The sequence below is a fragment of the Astatotilapia calliptera genome, chromosome 18, assembly GCF_964374335.1.
Source record: "Astatotilapia calliptera chromosome 18, fAstCal68.1, whole genome shotgun sequence".
NCBI lineage: Eukaryota > Metazoa > Chordata > Actinopteri > Cichliformes > Cichlidae > Astatotilapia > Astatotilapia calliptera.
The window spans coordinates 25,346,312-25,356,068 of record NC_137439.1 but is presented as its reverse complement, the minus strand read 5'-3'; the positions used below and the strand labels follow the sequence as shown (position 1 = coordinate 25,356,068).

The 9,757-nt window shown below is 43.0% G+C and overlaps 1 protein-coding gene across 1 annotated transcript; it reads right to left on the bottom strand.

Moving 5' to 3' along the window:
• Nucleotides 1-766: 766 nt before the first annotated feature.
• On the bottom strand, nucleotides 767-5,219 carry bcl6ab (BCL6A transcription repressor b). The gene is made up of 9 exons (XM_026149708.2): nucleotides 5,079-5,219; nucleotides 3,391-3,562; nucleotides 3,023-3,244; nucleotides 2,126-2,932; nucleotides 1,893-2,020; nucleotides 1,607-1,774; nucleotides 1,393-1,523; nucleotides 1,144-1,281; nucleotides 767-943 (listed from the first exon to the last, which is right to left on the bottom strand). The coding sequence occupies exons 1-9, from the start codon at nucleotides 5,107-5,109 to the stop codon at nucleotides 800-802; spliced, it is 1,941 nt and encodes a 646-aa protein (XP_026005493.2). The 5' UTR covers nucleotides 5,110-5,219; the 3' UTR covers nucleotides 767-799.
• Nucleotides 5,220-9,757: the final 4,538 nt, after the last annotated feature.

Here is a 9,757-nt window from a genome sequence, read left to right as displayed (position 1 = left end):
CAAATGCAAAAGAATTCAGCCAAGAAAAATAAAAAAATATATATAAATAAGAATGCAAGTGCTGAGAACTGATTTTAACAAGCTTTTTTGACATGTTAAGTAGAAATACGTGAATAAAAGTAAGAAAATATATGAATTACAGCATCATGTGCATGTGCAAAACAACAACATTAAACCAGAAATGAAAAGGGGAAACTGTACAATACAATAAAAACATTTGCTTAAATGACTGACGAGCTATGCTTATTGCAATAAGTACCACAACCTATGACACAACAAAACAACAATTCCTGGTGTTACTGACAGTCAGTAAAGCTTACTGCATTAAGAAAAATGTAAATATATTCGTACTCTGCCAGCAGATGGCAATCTTAAAATATATATATTATCTTATTTACAGGCAAGCCTTGGCAAACAAACAAATAACAGCGTAAGACTGCAAAAGACCACATTAACGGGCGAAGTCATATCTACAGCTGAAGCACAAGTGTAACAGTGATTCTCAATGTGTACGAAAAGGAGAGCTGTCCTTCAATTCAGACACTGTGTTGAATGATTTGCCAAAAAAGAAATTTTAAATTCACATAAAAAAAAAAAGTACATTCTGTCGTTAAACATTCACAAAGAACTTACATAAAGTATGTGCATCACGTACAAATACGTAAAGGGCAACACAAATTCCTGGTTGTGTTTAGAAAAAAAATAGAATTTTTGACGGCATGCCGGCTGGTGAAAGAAAAAAGTTGGGTTTTTTTTTTTGGGGGGGGGGGGGGGGGGGAGATGAAGGTCTGCAGCACGCTCAGCAGGAGTTCGCCAGGCCTGTAAGGATGTTGCCAGGAGACCTGCGATACTGAGCCTTGGTGTTAGTGACGGCCCCGTGCTTCTGTCGCAGGTGAAGCCTCAGCTGACTCTTGTGTCTGAAGTGGAGGTCACATTTTTCACACTAAAGTAAAGGAGAAATAAAAGCATTATTTAGAATCCCTGTTTATAAATGGACAGCTCAGATCAGCTAGCTCTTTCGAGGATTACCAGTCAGGAATTATAACTATTGACAGGCATATGGATCACCGGCATGATGGGATTACTCTGTTTTTAGCCAGCAGACACGTTGGATAAAGAGGGGAGGGTGATTAGGAAGCTTACATGATAAGGCTTCTCTCCTGTATGAATGCGCATGTGGCTCTTGAGTGTCTGAAGGTGACGGAAGTGCGTTCCGCAGATCTCACAAGGGTACGGTTTCTCCCCCGTGTGAATTAACACATGTGCACGAAGGTGGGCCACCTGCGGGAGAAAATGACTAATGTTAATAATGAGGCTACACTTGAAATTTTTCCTAAAGATGAGAAGGTGTTTTTTTTTTGGGGGGGGGGGGGGGGGGGTTCTTCTCCTCACCTGGACGAATCGGGACCCACACGTTTCGCACTTGTATGGCTTTTCTCCAGAGTGGATACGAGTATGAGTCTTGAGATTGGCTGGCCGGTTAAACTGAGCTCCGCAGATGTTGCAGTGGTATGGCTTTGCACCTGGAGGTTAAGGAAAGCAGGTGAATACAACAACTCCCTTCCTTGAGTTCTGAAAATGAGGCAGAGCCTGCAGTGACTCTTACCTGTGTGAACAGTCTTATGGCTGGCCAGGTTGCCCTTGTAGCGGAAGGCAGCCTGGCAGCAGTCACACTTGTATGGCTTGTCGCTGTGGACCTGGGCCATGTGCTCTTTGAGAGAATCTTCGTCTGAGAACTTTGAGTCGCACCCGTTGCAGATGTAACTGTTGTTTTCTGCAAAAAGAAGTAGAAATAAATGAAAATGTGACTAACAATGACACAAAATCAGATCAAAAGGCTTCTTAGAGCTTAAAGACAAGCTAACAGTTTAATATTTGTGCGTTCCTCTTACCACAGCTGGAGGTGGAATAATCCGAGTGTAGCTTGGTGGAGTCATCTTTGCTGTATGAGTCAGGAGACAGGTGGCCTGCTTCCATACACTGAGGGCTGTCGCAGCCACATGTGGAGCATCTGTTGTTGCTGCAATGAGGAAGACGAGCAACATTAGTATGAAGTTACTTTAAGCTCCTTAACGTCATAAAGCGCTGATTTCACATTAGATCTGTCTGTGAGCTGCACTTTTACCTGACACTGCTGCAGCTTGTGCTGTCCACACTCTGAGACCTGGGACTTTCTTCTTGATGGTCACCAGCTCCTTCTTCTGCCTGGGCATCGCTGTGTCCTCCTGCCTCACTGCTCTTGCCAGGGCTTGGTGTAGGGGACATGGCGCCGGTAGCATTAGCGTTGTTTCCTTGAGCCTCCTTTTCATTCCCATCCGAAGTCTGGTTCATAACGATGAACTTGTACTTCTTCCAGTTGCGGGCCTTCATATCTTTGGGGCAGTCCGATTGCCACTTGAGGCTCATGCTTGCATTTCTGCTGCTGCTCGACTCAGTGGGTGAGTTTGGCTGGCAGTCAGATCTAAGGGGGCTCTGGGGGCTGCAAATGACACCTTTGCTAAAGCCTGGGGACGTTCTTACACAGTTGGTTTGTGGGTGCTGAATGCTGTCTTCCTCCATTGGAGGAACAGGTCCTTGAAAGCTGCTGTGAGCTACTGCCGGGCGGATGATACTGGGGAGGTAACCGACATGGGATGGGAGTGAGTGGGAGATAATGGCATTGGACTCATTGTGAGCCATGTTGGTGGTGGGTACTAGTGAGCATCTAATGTTCGGAGAACCTTCTAATTTCTCAGCAGCAATACAGACGTCACCATAGACGTGATAGGAGCCAGACGTGTTGATCCCCCTGAAAACACTGGGCATGTAGCCTCTGGACTCGTGAGGAAGGGGCATGTTTGGTGTACAGTTGTTTACATAGTCGGGCCTTAAAGCAGAGATTTCTTCAGCCAGATGTAATGAGTTCCTCTGTATCTCTTCACTCTGCACGCTCCTGTAAAAACACATTCATCTCTAAGTCAGATCTCTTTAGTTTTTCCCCCAAGACAAGGCATTTTCTTTTATTTATTTTTTAGGTTTTTACCTGGACTTAATGAATCTGTGGCAAGTGTTGGCCACGTGTTCCATCTGGAGGTAGATGGCTGTATTCAGGGTGGTCACGACCACAGTGTCGTTAAGGTTCAGACAGGATGTGTACATGAAATCTAGAAGGATGGAGAAAGCCTTGGGGTCTACTTTGGGGTCTAAGCTGATGGCACTGAGGTTTGCATTCTCAGGATCCATGAACACGGAATAAAAGAAGCCACTGTAAAACAGAAAGAGAGATAGTTTGGTATGAGCTACGAAACCAAATTTCCCAATTCCAACTTATTCACTATAAATAATGACATAGTAGTTACATATATAGTCTTGTGTTGGTGAACTCGAGTCAGATCTTTTGACAGTGTATACCTGCAAGCCACCAGGATGGCCTTGTGAGCTCGGAAAAGCTGTCCGTCCACCTGTATGGACACATCGGTGAGGATGTTCCTGCTGCGCAGGCGGTTGAAGTTGAGCAGGACGTCGCCTGCATGGCGTGTGAACTGAATGCAGTCGTCTGCAGTCGTGGCCATGCTGTCATAACCTGTGCAAAAGTTGTAAAGGGTGTGATCAATATGGAAAACTCTACAACTGACCCACTGTGGGCTGAATGTAGGAAGAAAAAACAAACAAACAAACAAGGTGAAAATACAGTTACACGATTTTATTGGTATGAACGTTTCAATTATTCCACAAATAAAAAACTGGAGTGACAGAAAATTTTAATTGGTTCAAAACATGCTGCTGCTGTTCAGTATGAGCCACGTAGCTTCAAAACAAACTTCAAACCAAAACAGTAACAACGTTAGGACAAAAGGAGGCGCCATTGCAAAGAGAAACGCAAATAAGGGAGGCTCACTAAACCTTTACAGCCCTGCTCTGACAATAATTGAGCCTATATGACGGTGATATTACAGAGTACAACCTCTAATCAGCATTTCAACATATTATGGAAAACAGCCGCACTGCTTCACTGGGTCAATGTCAACACAAGCTTCTGTCAAGTGGCAGCAAATCTTGACCGCGGGAAATAAAGCGCAAACATAAAACAGTAAAACCGGTGACTTAGTGTGTCCGTGTCGCAAGTGTTTAACTCGTCTCGTCTTTCCGCTGCAGCGGCACAGCGTGTGGACAAACACAGCAAACTATCTGCTGGCAGCCCACAGTCCGTGAGCGCGTTTGACGTTGAGCACATTCCGTCCCGGCTGCTCAGATTAGGTTGCCAGCGCGCACAGAGAGGTTTCCTGTTCCCCGATTTAACTGCAATTCATCTCCTTTAACCCATTAACATTCACTCCCCCTCACCCCACCCAAACAGTTGTTTCTAAACCTTCGCAGTTTCAGACTAAACCGAGGCGGCATGATTTCGTAGGATGTGATTTCAAGGAGTGGCGGCTGAGTAATCTCGCTGCTGTGCGTTAAAGCCGAGCAGGTCAGCGCGAGCCCTGTCAAGTATGGAAATACTACTCAGCTGTCATGTCCGAAGGGCTGTCGCGAAGTTTCGTAATATGTTTTCATTGTGTTTAAACACCGATTGCGGAGTTAGAACTGATGGTTTACGAATCAAAGATCAAAAAAAGTAGTCGGCTCAGTTTGAAGGGCACAATTAAACAAGTGAAAATAGTGTCGACAAAAGAAATACGCAGAGGAAATCTAGATGTTGACTGAACTAGTCCGACCGGTCCTGTTGCGCCACTGTTTCCCGGTTGATATGTAACCTCGATCATGTGAAAGGGTGGTATCAACTAAACAGCTTTTTAAAAATAATAATAAATAATAACACAATAAGACAAACAGGCCTCGTGAGCTGGAATAAACACATAAAAGGAAAGTTTAAGACCGTCTTTACTAACTATCCCATCTGAACAGCTACCACGGCTCACATCGTTTACTTCACTCCTGGCTAACGGAGCCATAAAACCTTCGCAATAATGAAAATAAGTGGCACAGAAATTAAAGGAGAAAGAAAGACATAGAGGCGAGGAAGCCACACGAGCATCTGCTACTTCTCTACACTTCTGAGGGTAATGCTGAGAAAATAGGAAGGGAAAAAAAGTCACCTTGTAAAAGTTTCCTCGAAACTCTGTGCATCACTAGTTCTGAGAATCCAGTTCTGAGAATCCAGTTCTAAGAAACAGAGCGGCTCAATTCTCGGAATTTCAACACAGGGCCGTACCATCCTCCGAGCAGCGGAGGAGCTGCTCTCCGCCGCCGGCGGCCTTTCAGCCGTGGGCCCGCAGCACTGCGGGGAGTAACCGACATTTGATCAATAAACGCCGGGATTAAAACACAGCTGTGGGGTTATTAAAGCCCGTGTCAAAAATCGCAATTTTTAATGTGTTTTTTTATTTCCCGTCTGACTTCGTATCCCCCGCGAAGTGGATCAGTCCAAGTACAAGGTCAGCTGACCGAGTTATAAATACCGAGGGGAACATGAGCGCCTGCTGTAGCTCTAAAACCCTCCCATACGCCTAAGAAGAGTTTAGATGTCATCTCACACCCAAATAATTCAAACGCTAATAGCGGCTTACTTGTTTGTTTTGTTGTTGTTTTTAACACGTGGGTTTCATTTCACACTCGGCTTGCCCTAAAAATGCCTTTCCATCGCTGGTTAAACTCGATTAAGATCACTTCAAACTGAAGCATTTTCTTTTGATCTAGTAGAAAAGTTCTACTGATTATTTGTTCATGTGTTAGAGATCATAACCAAAACGCGATCTCACATCATACACACATTTTGTGTGAAGAATCGCACAAACACTGCCTACTATAAAGGCCTACTTTAGTGTCACACATGGGCTGTCTAAAGCGATGCATGTGCATGTGTACAGCCCTCAACTCTCCACAAGGCTGAGATACACTCGTCTGTGTTCCAACCACTTCCTGTCTCACCATCAGCAGCTGCATTTTAATCTGGTTTACACTCAGAACACCCCGGGGACTAATCGATGAGTCAACAGATCTTGAACTAATTGATAATTATTGTGCAACAAAGTTCCTGAATAGGTCCTGAACTGTTTTGAAAGTCTGAAGATATTAACGTCACGGTATGAAAATTATGAACAGACTGCGGTAAAGTTTATGGCATGTTCCTAGATGCACATGCACTTCACTAATGGCTCACCCCCGATTAACTCAGTGCAATCTGCAACTCATTATCTGCTTCCTTGTACCAGATATTTGTTATTGTTTTTGTCCTCCTTTAGGTGCGGAGATAGTTTACTTATTAGTGAGAGCTCGGGATTATCTGCTTTCTAACCTGTTCACACCAACAAATATCGCATTTCTCCCCGAGCATTAAACTTCATCTGGGATGTAGGGAGAAGGATATTATATAAATAACATAGTGCATGAACTTTGAGTTGTACTCATTCCTTCTTGAATGAAAACACCATCAACCCTACACAGGTCACAAGTCTGTCACACGATTACAACATAGAGCCAGACAGCCATTCACAATTACTGTCAGTTCAAAATCATCAATTAATCTAACATTCATGTGGGAGGAAGTACAGAGAGAACCCGCACAGGTTCTCTCTCTTGCAACAACAGGATATACATGCAAACTCTGCACAGAGTTTGCATGTATATCATCAGGGGGTCCCTTTGTCCCTCTGTGGGGGGTCACTCCCACTAGGTTTATATCTGGGACTCTCCACCATTTGACCTTAGAACTGAAGAAGCTTCTCGGATGAGAGGTGAAACATCTTCAAGCAACTTAAAGAAGTCCAGACGCTTTTCTTTGCAAGCTCCTTTGACTACGATGACCTGGATGACTGAGAACCTTCACAGACACACAGAGAGGGAAGGTTAGCTGGTGGATTCAAACAAAGGACCGTCTTACTATTAGGAAATAGTGCTTCCCAGAATGGCCATAATCCACTTTTATTATCCACACCTTCAGTCACTTTTACCGTATGTCCAGTGTCAGCACTGCTCTGTTTGCATAGGTATTAAAACACTTCAGCTTGATAAACTAGCTGCCAGCAAATCCAAAGTAAATGGTGCAGAAAACATCATCAAAGCCACATTTTACATGTAGTACATTTTAACTGATTGTTTATTTTCTTTTAATGTCACATATGACCAATCTTATATTGTTAAATGAAAAATGCTTCTAAAACACAACTAACAATGCAAAACAGAAACAATAAATTGTCAGACTGATTTTTTTTTCAGTCTCTCCTCTGCAGTTTAGTGTTTCTAAATTAAAGCTCATCAGGTGGCTATGGCAACAAAGTGCTCTATTTCTAGTTGTTTTCACTGTCGATGTTTTTCCCCCAGTGGTTATCTTTAGGTGCAAGTTTCTGTGGGTTGTTCGTCTTCACATCCTTTGAATGAATGACAGACCAATCTCTGTAGAGTCACTCGCGTTGGCAGGAGAAAAAAAACACACAAAAAAAGACATCGGATTTCCTGGTTCGGTTGTTTACTTGCAGGCAAGAAGAGGTTGCACAGATACGATTAGTCAGCTTATATCAGGTGCAGCGTCCATGTCCACATCTTTCAGAGTTAGTAACAAAAGCTTTCGTTTGTAAATTTGTATCCTCAGAGCCGTGTCCGATCACATCCTTATTAGTATCAGTGTGCTTGTTTTCTGAAACCGCAGAACATATGTAACTGTTCTCAAGGGCTAAGTAGTAATAATTATGACACATAAACTGATATCAGCACGTTATCAGTTGGTTAAGAAACATGTTTCTGATTACATGCATTTGTTGAATGCAGTGGGAAACAATATTCAAACTGACTGCTTTCTCAGGTTCTCCTCAGGGTCCAACTAAAGAATGTCGTGCACGTCATGAACACAACTTCACAGGTTTAGCCAGTCAGCCAGCCTCCGGAACAAAATTGTTGCTGTTCTTCTCTCCTGCTTGACCGGTTAAAGAGGCTGTGCGCTAACAAGCACCCCTCCCCACCCATCTACATGAACTCCACTGACCCAGGGCCTAGACGCAGAAGGATATCAACATGTCTGTCCCCAAACATGATCCAGGTACATGGTTGCCTGCCAGGGATCAAGGGTCACGTCAATAAAATATGACTCTGATTCTGACATGTGGGGCTAGGGGGAAGCATTCACTTCTGTTGAACTAACCACATGCACTTGAATTTGGGCTGTTGCATGCACAAGTGAACAAAGTCTTGCAAGATCAGTGTCTGCAACGCAATGAGCCTTTTTTCTATTGGTGGTTTTTTGGTTTGTAAAAAAAAAAAAAAAAAAAAAAAAAAAAACCTCAAAATGATCAAATTTGTTGTTAAATTTGTCTACGGTGAAGCAAAGAGGCATAGAAATTCTTGACTGTTAGAAGAACAGCACAAATCTTAATGCTACTTTCCAGCAGCTCTCGAAGTGCGCGCTGCAAACAAACCATGCAACACTGAACACATAAAGTCCAAGCACAGTGACCTTTGAGCTGCTTTCATGCACTCTGCAGAGACTTACTGACAAGTACATATTTAAAGTGCTGGTGGTATGCGTGAAAATGACTGAACTTCAAGAGACCCAGGTGCACTGAGTAAACTGGGCCAAGCTGCTAATAACGTGTTGTCCCGTAAAGATAAGGAGAAGCCAGCAGTTTACAGAACGGGTCATATTTTTCTGGGAGTATCCTGTAAATTTGTACTTTCAGGTAATAAATTGAAAGAGAGTGGCTGATAGTTTCAGGTGAAAATAAACAAGACAGACACCTAAAAAACATTCATCCAACTTTAGAAGGAGGATTAATAATTCAAGTCCTTTTCTTTTTATTTAAATAAAGCAAAAATAAAAACATGAAAGAGCCTGATTTGACCAGGCAGCACTTTGGCATGCATGTAAGTTTTGAATGATAAAACCACCTGTTGCAGCAGTAAGAAGAAACAAACTTTGTAGACTGACTTGGAATCAGATTGGCAATATTTTGTCCGTTTCTGTCAACTTTTATGAGGAGATTTTATCTGCATATCTTCTGCTGTGCCTTAAGTGTTAGAATAAGAAGAGGAAAGTACAGTTTGCTCCTTCAACATCAGATGTTAACCGTCCCCTTCATGATTCTCATATCTGTGGTTTCCACGGCCTGGCTCAGCCCCAGAGAAGCCACAGAAGGACACATGCTTCTACTCTTATTAGCCCGTCGTGTTTCTCAGTGCTGGTGACAGAATCTTTTAAAAAGTCCCTGCTTAGTTTTGCTTTTATTTTTGTTTTGGTTATTGTAACTGTGCCCAACCTCGTTTCATGTTGGCCAAAGCTGGAGCTTTTTGTCGTTGTTTACAGGTGCACAGATAATTTGAGCATTGAAAGGAATTCAGAGCATTGCTGTTCTATCTCAGTTCACTTGAGCATCGGATCAGTAATGAATTTACAAACAAGGCAACATATGTTACATCACCCAAGTTAATTAACTGTAACCAATCATTAACATTGAGATCCATTTAGAGGCAACACTGCACAAAGAGTTCCTGAGAGCGACTGCAAACAGGCCAATTTCGCAATGTTCTTCAACACCGGCAAAAGTATAAATCGCGTTATTTGGAACATGTCGTTGGACTCGGGTCATTCGAGGACAGTGAGTCGTGTTCCTCGTGGTCCAACCTCGAATTAAACGCTTGGAGGGGATTCATGAATGGTGGCTTTGTTGAGCTAAGCCAAAAATGCATCCTCAGTTGTAAGTGGTTAAAACGATTGTAAATAAAGATGATGACCTTTCCCCACCTCTGTGCATTAAAGTCATGTGGAAAAATAAGGGCGTCTCATGGG